General features: G+C 41.8%; 1 protein-coding gene and 1 non-coding gene across 3 annotated transcripts in view; one reads left to right on the forward strand and one right to left on the reverse strand.

Annotated features, from left to right (window-relative positions):
• Positions 1-206: 206 nt before the first annotated feature.
• Positions 207-279, reverse strand: TRNAR-ACG (transfer RNA arginine (anticodon ACG)). Its single transcript has one exon. It is a non-coding gene; the product is annotated as a tRNA-Arg (tRNA).
• Positions 280-433: 154 nt separating this feature from the next.
• SACM1L (SAC1 like phosphatidylinositide phosphatase) overlaps positions 434-14392 on the forward strand; it is a 29272-nt gene continuing 15313 nt past the window's right edge. The window contains exons 1-5 of one of the 2 annotated variants that reach the window (XM_058824384.1): positions 434-598; positions 8458-8555; positions 10146-10220; positions 12112-12239; positions 13233-13382. In XM_058824384.1, the coding sequence (XP_058680367.1) occupies positions 540-598; positions 8458-8555; positions 10146-10220; positions 12112-12239; positions 13233-13382 (510 nt within the window). In that variant the 5' untranslated portion in view covers positions 434-539. Of the gene's footprint in view, positions 599-8457; positions 8556-10145; positions 10221-12111; positions 12240-13232; positions 13383-14392 lie in introns of those variants that run through there. The other variant, XM_058824452.1, reaches the window with a different exon arrangement.

Here is a 14392-nt window from a genome sequence, read left to right on the forward strand (position 1 = left end):
GCAGCTGTCCCTGAGCTGGGGCACTGCCAAGGGCAGGAAGCCCTGTAACATCACCCAGCCCTGGGAGGTTTGAAGACTCCCACATTGAGGGCAAAGATGTGGCAGCGGTGAGCATATAAGAAGTGGGGGGGCTGTAGGCAGCATCCTTCGCTGAAAACAGAGAAGAAAAAAAATATAATTACGACAAGGAAAGAAAAAGGAGCAGCCGAGCCAGCCAGGAGTCGAACCTAGAATCTTCTGATCCGTAGTCAGACGCGTTATCCATTGCGCCACTGGCCCTGCTCGAAGGTGATGTCTGCCCCCGCGCAGTTCAGCACAATTCTCTCTCGCCGCCTCAGCCAATGGTGGGGCTGACGAGCCCGCCCGGCCCCGCCCTCCCCTGCCATAGGCGGCGCCCCGGCCTGAGCTCGCCAGCGCGCCCGCGGAGGTTTGTCCCGAGCGGGGCCCCGTCGCTCCGGCCCAGGGACGCGTCAGTCGGGCAGGGAGGGAGCGGCCGGGTCGGAGCGGAGCCCGCGGCCGGGGACAGCCCGAGGGGACGGATGGCGACGGCGGCACCGGTGGGAACCACGGCAGCGGCGGCCTACGCCAGCCTGAAGCTGTGAGTGACCCGCTGGGACGGGGGTGGTTCGGCTCTGGCACCTGCCGAAGAGGAGGGAAAGGGAAGGGAGGAGCCGCCGGTGGAGCGACGGTCACCCGTCCCCGGCTGTCCCCTGCCCTCCCCCGGCCTGTCCTCCGCCCTTGCTGCCCGTCTCGGCCCCCTCGCTCCCCCGGGTGACCGCGAAGGGCTTGGCCTGAGGCGGCGGCTGCGTGCGGGAGGAGGATGGGGAGGGAGGACTTTGGCCGCGGACACGGTCCCCTGTCGCCGTCCATCCCACGGCGCTGCGGGCGGGCGGCTCCCGTGTCTGTCTGTCTGTCCCGCTGCCCTCCCGCGGTCCCGGAGGTCAGTGCCTGAGGGGTTTCCCTTGCTGTGAGCAGCCTGCGCTGCCCGCTGCTTGTGGAGGCTCCGTCCCTGGAGCCATCCCAACCCCACCTGGCCGCGTTGCTGTGTCCCCTGCTCCGGGTGGCCGTGCCTTGGCAGGGCGTTGGGCCCGGTGCTCTCCGGAGGTGCCCCAGCCCTGACAGCTCTGGGGTTCTGCCCTCTTGCTGCTGCTGAGGGGCTCGGGCACTGCTGTCAGTGTGCAGCGCCGCTTGCCAGCACAAGGTTCCCTAGGCGTGCTTGCCCATCGCTCTCTCATCACACAAATCTGCTTTTTTTGTGATGTGCGATGGTTTGGAAGCCAGTCGATGACTGAACTTTGAGAGCTTTGAACTTTCGGGACTCTGCTGTGCAGTGCCGGCTGTGACTTTTCCAGATAAATTCTTCTAACTACTCAGTTTAATTCTATTATTAAAACAAAAAAATTTTTAGGAGAGACTGTAACCCTTTGAACGTGTGTGTATGCCAGATATTTGTTTGCTGCTTTAATACAGCAGCAGAAGTTGCATAACCGAAAGCAGCACAAAGTTAACGCTGCAAGAGGCATCTCCATTACAAACCCTCACACCAGTTCGAACTCCCGAGGATATTGCTCTGAGCATGAGACTCTTCATGACTGTCTGAAGCCAAAAGTGAAGTGTCTTTGTGTGTCCTAAAGGCATTCCCAGGCTTTTGACCTCTAAACAGTAGCTGGAAACTCCATGATTGAGTTACAGATGCCGTTTTCAGGCAGCAAAATCTGAAAGTGACTCTTAAGCCTGATTTAACTGTACTTTATGCTCTGTTGAGTTTCATTTGACAGTCATCTTTTGCATTCAGAGCAAACAGATCTTTTGCAGGTCTGTATAAACAGTTTGTCATAATGCTGTTATGTGTTTCAAAGTCACCAGTCTTCTTATTTTGGTTAGGTAGGTATGTGAGGGTACACCAGCCTTGGAGATAATTGAGTATTGCTGAAGAGTAACATCATCAGTGATGGTAGAAAGACTTCACTTGGCAGAAAGCTTTCTTTTTTTTTTTCCTTCTCTTGTCACCTTAGCAGTATTTGTCTTTCTTTACACTGATCTTGTGATCCTTTTGGCTGCAGAGGAGCAAAGGTGAGTTGTGTGAGTAGCAGTTGTGTGACTTGTAGTGCACAGTTGTTCTTACTGAGAATTTTTCAAGTAAAAGCATTTTTCTGGATACAGGCTAGTAAAGAATTCTCTCATTCAAAGTTTAATCTTGGCTAAAAGTAAGCTTTGATCTTTTTAGAACAAGGCTGTCTCAGATGTAGTTTAACATGAGTTTTTTCATCAACATGAAAACAGAATTGTTTTCTGCTCTGAAAAATGAGCTTATTTTCTTGTCATTGCACCAAGTTGTGATAATGGCTGCAGCCTTTCTACCAGCATTTGAAGATAAGGGCCATAACTTGTGTCATGAGTCAAACCTACCAGCTTGTCAAGGTCAAAGGAGAATGTTCTCATGAAAAGTCCAGGCTAGACTTCAGTTTGGGGATTTAGCGGTGGCAGTGTTTGGGTTTGGGTTTGGGTTTTTGGCTGATTACTCACTCTCAAGATGATACGGTCAGATTCTGTGGCTGCCCCTTTTCTGGGGAGTCTGTATGGAGCTTCCCTGACTGCTGTGCTCTGCAGGGCCCCGTTCTGTACATCCAGCCACAGGTTCTAGCTCTCAAAACAAACCCCTTGTATTCTCCACCTTATCAAAAGCAGTGGTTCACACCCCTTGTGCTTTGACCTGTGTCATCACTCAAGTTCAGGTGGTAACAGTGAAAGAGCTGATGTCTGGTATTTGTGCTGCTTGTGGAGCTTACTGAGTTACAGCAACAGTTATTGGGAAAACTATGAACCTGAAAACTGCTATCCACAGTTGTCACCTCTGGCATTGCTGTATTTAATTAACTTCTTCTGGTAGCCTCAGGAATAAATTGTAAAATTCAAACAGCTATTGCAGGTATTGCATCTACTGCTGGCAATGGAGTTGCCAGTCCAATTAATATTTAAAACTGATTGTTGAAGGTGTCTGCAGAATAGAGCAAATTCTGACTGTTGTTTTGGCTCAGTTAAAATCACTTTTTTTCTTTGTGCTTGGATGAAGGCTTACCTTGCTGATAGCCTTCTCAGTATCCTGTGGGTCCATGACCCTAGCTGTGTTTCAGATTTAACTCCTCCTGCCTGTAGTTATGTTGCATCACATGCTTTGTGAAAGTATTTGTCGGTCTTTGGTAGCCACTGCCCTGTAACAGAGTGCCTTCCACTCGTGTGTGTGTTTGGGGGAGGGCTGAAAGGGCATTTGGGTTTGAAGAACACTTATAGAAAGGGATTTTTAGCTAGTCTTTCTTCCTGCTCCATCTAAGCAGCTGTCATGGTAAAGCTCAGGGATGTTGGTTGAGCAGGACATTAATTTATACAGTAAATTATTTTCCTCTAGAGTGAAACTTCAGTAGAAATAGACACTATGTAGCCTTTAATACCTGCCTTTTCTTTGTTGTTTTTAAATGGTATTTCCATTAGTTTTCTAAATCCTGGGGTTTTTCTTCCTGCAGCAACTACTGCTGCATGGGAGATGTTCCAATTCCTTGAGCTGTTTCTGCTCAAGGAGTAATATTTATGGGAGACATATAATTAGCACACCTGCTCACCTAGAAAATCTGGAATCTCTGGAGTGCTGAAACCACCAGTGTGTGCACTCTGTTAGTTAACATACTGTTGGGACTCTGCATAAACTATCATCCTGTATCTCACTGCAGAGCAGTTTGCTGTGCTCAAGATCCTAAATGCATCTCTGTGCAGTACAGGCTGTGCTTCTGGGTTGCTTTATTACAGTATTCAGAGGCTGACATCAAAGTTTCCTGCATTAGAGCAATGTTAAGTATTTATGGTGAAATAATCAATTACTGAAGTAAGGATTTGGCTGTTGAGGCCTAGAAGGCTTAAGTGATATTGAGTGAAGCACTATCTTTAGTGGCCATTAGAGCATGCTGGGTCCTCTGTCATGCTGGATCTGAGCACAGGAATATTCCTGTGTGTAAGATCAGCCTAATTAAAGTGTGGGGTGCAACTGTGCATCATCTGTATGATACACAGAGCTGCTTTATAGCATAACTAAGGAAGTGAAACTTTTCAACAAATACATGAACAAAAGAAATACTATCTCACAACTGTAAAAGAGTCTGACTTTACACTTGATGTAAGCAAGCAGTGGTTTGTTCTGGTTTTGGGTTTTTTTAATGTCTCTCTTATGGAATCAATACTTTTCCCCTGCAACTTTGAATTGTAGGAATGAAATCTACTGACTTGCATTATCTCAAGCATCAATCTACACAGTTTCAATTGCAGAAGACTATCAAAATAATTCAAGTCACCTTCAGTAATATTTGAAATGGGAATTTGGTCATTGCAGTTCTTCAATACTTCCTCTCTTGAGTAATGTGAGTTATAGTAAAAATGTAAAACATTTGCACTTATCACATCCTTTCTTCTTTAGCAGTACTGAGAAATAGTTCATTATAGTGGTGGTCAGTTTTCCTTCAATTAAAAAAAATAAAAGGAAATAGAAGGACTCAAATGTTGTGAAGATTTGGCATGCTGTTAAGTTCTAAGGGAAGCAAGATGGTGACACAGCAAGGTGGTGAGAGCCCTAGATGTGTTGTATGGTTCTAGACAGCAGAGGCAATGTAGCTGAGGAGAAGGCAGGCTCCACTGTCACAGAGGAAGTTTATACAAAACCAGAATGTGGTTGGGTGTATGAAAACCAGTTCATAACTGCAGACACTGTGGGCTTCTATGAAATTCTGCTTTCCTGATTGTTATTTTTTTATACAATACTGTCACTTGGACTTTCATCTGTCCTTATTTCATTAAAAAAATTAGAATGAATCTGCAGTTTCTAGTTGTGAATGATCCTTTCTTCACCATTTACTATCTCCCTGTCAGATGATCAAAATGAGCATGTGTGCTGTCTAAACTTGTGATAGACATACAGGCTTGCCGGTGAGCACAGTTTGGAGATGAACCAATTCTTGCATGCAATGTTCATCAGTTTCCTTTCTGAAAGACAAGTGAGAGGAAATCATCTTGACTCTAGCAATTTTAGGACAGAAAAATGCATTTAGGTGTGAATGAGCCTACTAGCTAGTTCTGGTAATTGGTGAAGTTGTAAGTCACCATTTGGGCTGGAACTGCTTGGAGTCTTGGCCTCTTCCTCAACTATATTTTAGGAAATGTTGAACTTCTTGCTCAAATGAGGCAAGGACTAAGTGAATCATCTTTCTGTTGGAGATTTTGTAGAGCACTAATTATCCCACTTCTTCTGAAGCACAAGTTCAGTATCTTGCAGGGCCTTAGGCTTTCCTGTTTGTGTTGCACAGCTTTATTTAAGGCAGTTTTTAAAGATGACCCCACGAGTGTAGTATTTGTTCAGGTTCTGTCAGCTTTGTAGATTGGTAATTTCATTTCCTCTTACCCCTGATTCCCCTCTCACTCAAGAGTCAACATTTCTGTTTCAGACTGCTGCAAGCTGCTGAAGCCTTTTTGGTCCATTGAGCTGAAAGCAGGGATGATTTGCCTTACATTCTCCACTACGCTTTTGTCACCAAATTTGGTCCTGGAGGGTGCCATGGGAAGAGGACTTTGAATAAATGTGAAACATAAACTTCTAGTTTTCCTTAAACTATAGACAGTGTGTAAAAGGAAATTAGGATGATAAAGTTGTTAAAAGCAACGGTAGTGGCAGGAAATAACATGGTCTAGGATTTCAGAGAGAGAAATGCTGGGATGTGATCTAGCAAAGCAGGATGTATGACACACATTGAGAGAACAGCATGATTTGCAGTGGCAGCCCTAATTCTCTCTGGTTTCTTTTCAGTTTGGGGATATTGAGATAAAAGACTTCTTGTTCTTCAGGGAGAAATTGTTATTCTTGCGTGTGATAAAGAAAACATTTGTTATATGACAATTATTTGAGGTTTGTAAGCTGCTTCTCTGTTGGTTAAAAACAGGCTTTAACCAATATGCATGTGAATCTCTGTTCCAAGACTGTAGTAGTGTCAGGGCCATGTTGCACTTTATAGTGTAAGGAGCAGCTTTTAAAAATAGTATCATTGATGGAAATGCTTTTTGTGCTCTGTACAGTCAGTGTAGATGTCTTGTCTGTGTTGTGCTCTTCATAGAGAGTGTTCAAAAACTGAAACTGTAGTTCTCAACACTTTGTTTGTGACCTGCTAAGTTAATGTGTTTTTTCAACTTACTTTGCTTGAGATGCTCAGATGAGTAAGAGTCCATAAGCATCTGTGTTAATGGCACAACAGATCCAATATTAAACTTCATAGAGTCTCTTCCCAGTTGTTGTTTTAGCTGGAATCTTGTGTGTCAGCTGATATCCCAGAGAAAGATAAGCATTCAACTAAACCAATGAGCTGCAGCTTTCTCTTGTGGAAAAAATGTGTCCTGCTGCCTCCTGCCAGTTAGCAGTAGCTTTCTGACTGCACCTTAAATGGTATATCCTCTTTTCTTTTTAGCTTCATTACCAAAGTGAGCGTTTGTAGGTGTCTTTAAGCTTTCTTGCCCCTGTTCTATCTGTGTAAGCATGTTTGCTTTTTGCCATGAAGACAGCTCCCATTATTGCTGTGAAACTCCCCTAAAGAGCTGGGGATGCTCATGTGCACTTCATCAAAAACAGAAACAATGGAGGTAAAATAGGTGTTTTAAGGCTTCAGTGTACTGCATATTTATAGTTCTTACTCTTATGTTTTATTTTCAAAGATAAAGCATTTAATATGTGTACATGAAAGATTTAAGGATGCTGATTTACAAAGGAAATACTGTAGATATGTTTCCCATTTTAGGACCCATAGACTATAATGAAGTTAAATTATCTAATGAATAAACACTTAACTATTAATTGCTTTACAGTTTGTTGTATTATGTTGTTTGGTGGATTTTTTCAGTTCAGTATTTGCTCTCCTCAAACCTCCAGCATTGGTGTCATTAGCACCCTGTTCTACCCAGCATCACCCTGCTCTGCTGTGGTGCTCCAAGGGCTGCAGGTGGGTCTGTGCTCTGGGCTGCAGAGGGACAGCTTTGCCTCACTGGCCTTCACCAGGGGCTGCAGGGGAATCTCTGCTGCTCTTGGAGCACCTTCTGCCCCTCGTTCTGCACTGACCTTGGTGTCTGCAGGATTGTTCCTGTTCTCTCTCCTCTCTCTGCTGCTTGATTTTGCTGTTGTGGTGAGCATTTTCTCCTTCTTAAATATGTTGTCCCAGAGGTGCTGCCACTGTCACTGGTGGGTTGGCGTTGGCCAGCAGTGGGTCTGTCTTGGAGCTGGCTGAGATTGGCTCTGTCAGACACAGGAGGCTTCCAGCAGCTTCTCACAGCAGCCAGTTCTGTAGTAGCCCCCCTCACCCTGCCACCAAACCTGGCTATCAGACTCCTCTGATCTAAATTAGGATTCTAATTCAGCTTTCTGAAGCATTAAAAAAAATAAAAGATGCGTAGAAATGCAAAATTTGTTTAGGGAGAAGGAGCCTAAAAATACCTACCCTGTTACCAGAACAAGAATTTTAAAACTCTGACCCCATGTCTTGTCAAGCCTTAAACTAAGAAAATCACTGTAAGAGTCAAGAGCAATAGTTTAAGAGTGTTTGGGGCATTTTGTTTGTTTCCTGTGTATGGCTACAAGCCACTTCTGCATATCCCTCCTATCCATGCACAGTGTAACCTGTCTGGCTTCTTGCAATTACCACAATGGGTGTGTTTTTAAGAAACACTTCTAAAAACTGTTTATGACTAGCATTGGGTTTTGTGCTGGTTTTGGGGGGAAGGACAGCAAAGATGGCAATGAGGTGTGAACAGGAAGTCGATGTGTGACTTGTCTGTCTGGTGCAGGGGTACCTGTTAATGCCATGTGGGTTATGTAGACCTGGCTAACTCACCTGGGAAATGGTAGTGTTGAGATCCCTGCTTCAATAAATTCGTGTGCCACTTGAACTTTTCCATTTCTGTGTTGTTTCCAGTGGATTCTTGCAATACTTACAACACTAATGTGAAACAGGTGTTTACAATTTATGTTTATTAGATTTGCATTAGGGATGTGGTCTGATCTGTTTTTGGTTTAAAAACTTCTGACTTTGTGTTAGGTTTTGGCTTATCAGGTATGGTTCAAGCTTACAGGAATCAGAGTGGACCACTATGTACACAAATTTACTTCCATGTCTTTACCTTATGGTAATAAAACAGGATTAAGATTGTTAAGCAGGCCATAAATCTTGCAATAACTGATGTGCTGGACTTGGGGTTTTTTTTGCTTTTCTTTTGCCCACTGCCAACATCAGTGGCCTGAGAAGCAATCCAGTGAAAATTTTGTTATTTTGCAGCTGAAATAAGGTGTGAAATTGATTGCTCTGTCTTCAGTTGGTGAAGAATAAACAAACCCAAAGTAAGTTCTGCTAAACTAATTCCTTTTTCCTCTCTCTCCCCTTACAGGCATATAACGCCAGAGAAGTTCTATGTGGAAGCCTGTGATGATGGAGCAGATGATGTGCTTGCCATTGACAGAGTCTCCACAGAAGTCACTCTTACAGGTGACTCTCCTCACCAGTATTTCTCAATACAGTCTTCTCTGTCCTTTTTGTCTGTTTTGCTCTAGGAGTCCAAGAAGGTCTTCAGGACATTACTGAGATAATACTGACATAATTGTTTTTACTTTGTTACTGTTTAAAACAGTGCTTTGCATTCTGTTCTGCAGAGCTTTGTTTCAGATGCCTTTTGGCTGTGGGTTTGGTGCTGAGGGTTCCCAGGGTGATAGTGCTTGCCTGTTCTTTGGTAAGACTCTCCATCACAACAGGGGAAGCTGACTCATCCAGGCTGGTTGGGTTTGGTGCTAGAAGCTCAAGATCAAACAGGGAAAGGATTGAATACTGGCATTCTTCAGCTTTTGCAAATTGTCCCAGTGCTGTCTTTTATATAAAACTGAAACCTGACTTTTCATAATGCCTCCAGAAATAGCAACAGTAAAAAAACTTCTTACTAGAAATTTTCATTCTGTGTTGCAAATCCAGATTTAGATGTCAGTGGGAAGAGTCTTAAGCCTGATGACGTCTTGAAAATTTTAGTTACATTTTTAAAAGAGTATGAAACAAAGAACTTTGATTAAATAACAATAAAATGAAGGCACTGGGTGACTTCCCTTTTGATACTTCAGGAGTTTGGTAGCACAGTATTACTGATCTCTAAACAGAAATGCTACAGTAATAGTAATATAAAAGCAGTCATTATCTCCCTTTTATAAGGCTTCTTGTATCCTTCATGTAAGAACAGTGTGCCCATCCCACTGATACTTTTGGTATCATAGTAGATTATTTCAATTTCTCCTTCAAAACTGTCAAGATAGTGATCCCAAGTCTTTTGTCAGTCTGCATCTCTCTTACTACTGCTCTTTTATCAGATGAACCTGCAAGGTGTTTAAAGCAAAAGAAGATTGCAGGGTTACGGTTCTCAGTTTTCTGAGTTCTGGGAAAATGCTTCATTCTGGGGAACGGTTTGACTTTCTTTCAATTTCTCTAAAATCCCTTCTGTTAGAAATATAGATAGATTAAACTTACACATGGTAAGACTTTTAATTGAGATTTGGGTCCTTTTTGGATCTTTTGGTGTATTGTTTGGAATACTGTGTCCCTTGCCATGTGTGTGCTGCTGTTGGTAGTTTTGCAGAGACAGCTTAGGTCTTCTGAGACAGAAATAGATCAAGGTTCAGAAGATACAAACAGACCTGGGAGGCATAAGCACTTGTGGTTTGGTTATCCTTTGTGTCTTGCTGGCTTCAAAACAAAGCTTCTGGAAGCTGGCAGGACAATACATTATTGAGGAATCTACTTGCTATGCTATCATGAAAATAAGCTTGAATTCATTTAATGGAATTACTAGTTTCATTAAACATGAGGAATTGGTTAGAAGGTGGGTTAGAATCCTAGATCCTCCTCCCAAAGCTCCATCAGGCTTTGAAATTCTGATGCTTTGTTTCTTGTACTTAAATATATTTATATACTATAAATATACTGTAGCAAAACTTGATTTGACAAGGAAGGCTGAAGAAACCTAGTTCTAATTGTGTTCCAATACAGTCATGAAAGAAGTAGCCTGAAATTCTGATGTTATTTTTTTCTGCTTTTCAGTTAAAAAAGATGTTCCCCCTTCAGCTGTTACAAGGCCTATATTTGGTATTTTGGGAACAATCCGATTGGTGGCAGGTAAGGAGAACAGAACTCTGCTCTTTAAAAATACTTAGACAAAATAGATTGCTGAAGAAGCTTTAAAGGCAAAAATAGTATTTGCAAGTATCTGAGGATGCACTTTCATCAGTATGATAGGCTTTCCATGTGGCTTCTAGAGGATGGAGGCATCCAAATCTACTTTGTCATGAATGTCTGGGTAACTCTTAAACCAGGAGATACTCTAAAGGTAGGGTTAACTGGTAGTTGAGTTATAAGGAATGCATTTCAAATGAGTGCAAACAAGCTCATCTGCTTATTCTTTGTAACTATTTTAATCTGAGCTGCAGGATTTGGTGCAACAGTCAAGTGTTGTGTTGTGAAGCTTGATCAATACTCATGGTACACAAATAGCTGAGAGTGACTGGAGGATAGACAAGTAGATGCAGATGTTCAAGTAGTGATTGTGTTGCAGCTGCCCTACAAATACAAAGAAAATCCAGCATGAAAAGGGCAAGGGCAGACTGGAACGATTTTAAGTTCAGAGAGCTCTAGGATAATATAAGTTGTCCAGTTTTTCTAAGTGTCTCAATGGTCAGGTCTAAGCAGCCAGTGTCATGAATACACTTGATGCATAAAGTGTAAGCTTTTGGGAAAGTAAGCATTGCTGCTCCAACAATCCTTTTTGTAGAATTTGGTAGAGTTTGAGACTGAAATACTCTGAAAAATGATGTAATAAGCAGTATACATACTGAATAAAATCCCCATATGTAGAAGGGATTAAAGATCACTCACTGCAGTATTCCCAACTGAGGCAAAGGGTCATTGTGTTGAATGCAGTGACTTCTACAGCATCTTAAAACTGCTGAACTTTCTATGCCCATATTCTAAAGAATTGTGGTCTTGCAGAGTAAGAGCAATGAATGGATACATGTGTCTTAGAAACTGAACTGCCCCAAAGGGGAATTGTCATCACTTACAGGCTTGGTAATGACTACTTTTCATCTGCCTGAATATTAAATAAAATATAGAATATGTTAAGTCTCTTAAAAGCTTGGGGTTTTTTCATTCTGTCCCCCAGAGCTTTGCACCAAGTGTTAGCATACAGCTGTCAAAGTAAACATGTTATTAGTTAAATTAAATGTTCTGTTTGTTAGTGTTATTAGGCAGTTCACTGCTGTGAATTGTAAAACTGACCCTGTGTCTAGCAATGCAGCATCTTTAACAAATATAAATATTCTTTGCCTGTTGCAGTATTAAGAGTAAAATTTTTCTTCAAAAACAAGGTGATACTAAAATACGCTGTGCTTAGAAATATGGTTGTGTTGTGTTCACCAGCAAGTGTAAATTAATTGCTCTGAGTGAACTGTTCATGATTATGGGTGGGTTTTTTGCTTTGTTACTCATGCAGCCAGGGAAACAGCACACTTCCTATCTTAAATAGGTAAAAGAACCCCAAATCTTTGTACAGTTTTGAATCTGTTAGGAGGAATATTTTTTCCTGCAATGATAAGTTGAATAGTCTTTTTTGCTTTTGAAGCAAAATACTTCCTTTCATGTATTTTGGGCTTACTCTGTGCTTTTCAAACCACATTCAAGAGCATTGGCCTCTTTCTGAGTTGGCAAACCTGAAGATTTTCAGACTGTCACTGATCAGAAGTAAGAGTAGGTGACACTTTGTTGTCTGCTTTTTTTCAAGTTCCTTAAAATTAGTGAGCAGCTCAAGATCTCTGAGCATAGAGAAGTAGGTAGCTTAGAAAGTACATTTTGCTTTTGCTCCAGCCCTGTGTGTTTTGCTACACTTAAGAACACAAAGTCCTCTTGGTTTCAGTTTTCTGATATGGGTATAGGCTGCTTTTCTTAATACATGCAGGTTTGGGGGTTTTTTGTTGTTGTTTTTTTTTTAAACTTTGTTCTTTCTGATTTACAGGCACATATCTTATTGTAATAACAAAAAGGAAAAAAGTAGGTGAGATTTTTGGTCATGCAATCTGGAAAGCAACAGACTTTGACATCCTCTCCTACAAAAAGACCATGCTGCACTTAACTGATATTCAGGTAGGTACATTGATTAGGGGAGTGTGGAGCCTGCCTTTTGCAGCTTTCTCAAAATTCTCTGATTTTGTGGATTCCCACATGAGGAAGCTATGAATTCTTTTTTTTTTTGGAAGCTCTTTGAACAATACCCTTTTCTGATTTGTTCGCGTTACTAGAATGGCTCTAATATTTGGGTATGGATGTATATAAAGTCAAGGTGATAAAAAGTTTATAAAATTCAAGGTAATAAACTGACATGGTGCAACTTAGAATATCATTGCAGTTTATGGATGTGCATTTTTGCTTCTATTAAATGGTACACCCTTCCTAATGCTTCTGTTAAGTCTTTCTCAGAGGTTTACTCTTCTGACAGCCCCTACAATAAACTGCATAGCTGTCACCTTATCTGTCTTGCTTTCTTTATGGAATTGTTCAATTACTGAATTACTCAGCAGGGAAAATTTGACTTTTACCTTTTTAAGGGAGAGATAGGTGGAAGATTTTTTTAAAACAGATTTGTAGTGGATTGATAAAGAGCAGGTCAGGGTATCTAACCAATGGAGCTGGAAGGGAATTTGATGCCTTTTCAGGAAAGGAGTGAGGTTGAACCAGAACATAGATTATAACTTTTCTTTTGTCTTACCATCTTGGTTTTTTGGGGTTTTTTTGACTGAATAGTTTTCAGGGAAACCAACAGTTTCCCTTTTGCTTGGAAATTGTTAGGATTTGTTTAATATCAGTAGCTATTTGCCTCACAGGAATACTGTTCTCTGCTCTCCACTGTTGTTGCAGAATTTGGTTGCAGTGTGCTAGCTGCAAGTTACCAGTGAACTGGTATCAGAATTGCACTCTCGTGCTTTCCTTCTTGTGTGGTAATCTCTGGATGATGTCATGTATTGCTAGAGCACTAGCAAAATTCATCTCATCACTTCAAAAAGTAGTGGTAGCTTACAAGAGTAAAATATTTTGATAGCAGTATCTGACAGCTCTTTTGTTCTTTCCTCATCCCAACAGTTGCAGGACAATAAAGTATTTTTATCAATGCTTAACCATGTCTTGAGCGTGGACGGGTTTTACTTCTCAACAACCTACGACTTAACACACACCCTGCAGCGGCTGGCCAACACCAGTCCAGAGTTCCAGGAGATGAGCCTTCTAGAGAGGGTAAGCATTTGAGTTTGCTTCGTGTCTGTGTCTTGCAAATTGTCAGTCAGTTTGATGCAGATGATGTTTAAATGATGCTGGTGTTAGGGGCTGTGTCTGAACACACTGGTCCACACAAGTCTCGTAGCTTGTGAGCAGCACAGCGTTCTAGAGTTCTGTTCTGATCTCCTGTCACACTTCCAGATCAGCAGTTGGAAGTACCTCCTAAAGTGTACTTTAAACTGATTTTGAAAAATCCAAAAGAAATTAAATTTTGCCTCTCATATTGAACACTTCTAATTACAAGAAGGAGCTGAGCATTTTGGGCAATTGAGAGAAAGCAAGTAATTCCTTTGAGTGGGGGGAAGGAATCCAAAGTGGAATAAGTTGTACTTGTGTTCAAATTCTTTTCCAGGATAACTTGGGAGAGATCTGCAGGTTTTATGGCTGTCGGTCTTGGGATGTTGTATTCTTTCTGAAGTATTCCAATTCTTTGTGTGAAGCATGAATTTAGTATGCTGCTTTTGTCTTAAAGACAGCAGCCAAATGCAATTTGAACTTGAAATTTTCTTGTGTATGTATTGATGGGGTTTTGGTTTGGTTTGGTTTTTTAATATTGGAAAATCGTTTGGGGATTGTTTTGCATCATCAAATGTTGCTCAGGCAGTGTTCTTGCCAGGGAGAGCAAGGACACAAAAGGATTGGTTTGCCTTAAAATTGTGTCATTTCAGAAGGTTGTTTGAAAGGCAAAGTACAGTAAAAAAACATCAATTACAAGTAAATTCAGATATCATATGGTTCATTGCAGTGTAATTTCATATGCCCATGGCTGCAGTATAATGGCTCTTCAAAAGGATTAGGGCAATTTTGAACATCTCCAGTTTTTCTCTGCAAGAGAAGTCTGGTTTGTGTTTGGAGTGTGGGTGTAATTGTTTGATATCTGTATTTGTTGTTTTTTATAACAGTACTGGTAGAAGGAAACAACCACAGCGTAGGGGCACCAATGCATTATGTTCTGCAGCTCAGTTGTC

Source organism: Ammospiza caudacuta, chromosome 1 (assembly GCF_027887145.1).
Source record: "Ammospiza caudacuta isolate bAmmCau1 chromosome 1, bAmmCau1.pri, whole genome shotgun sequence".
NCBI lineage: Eukaryota > Metazoa > Chordata > Aves > Passeriformes > Passerellidae > Ammospiza > Ammospiza caudacuta.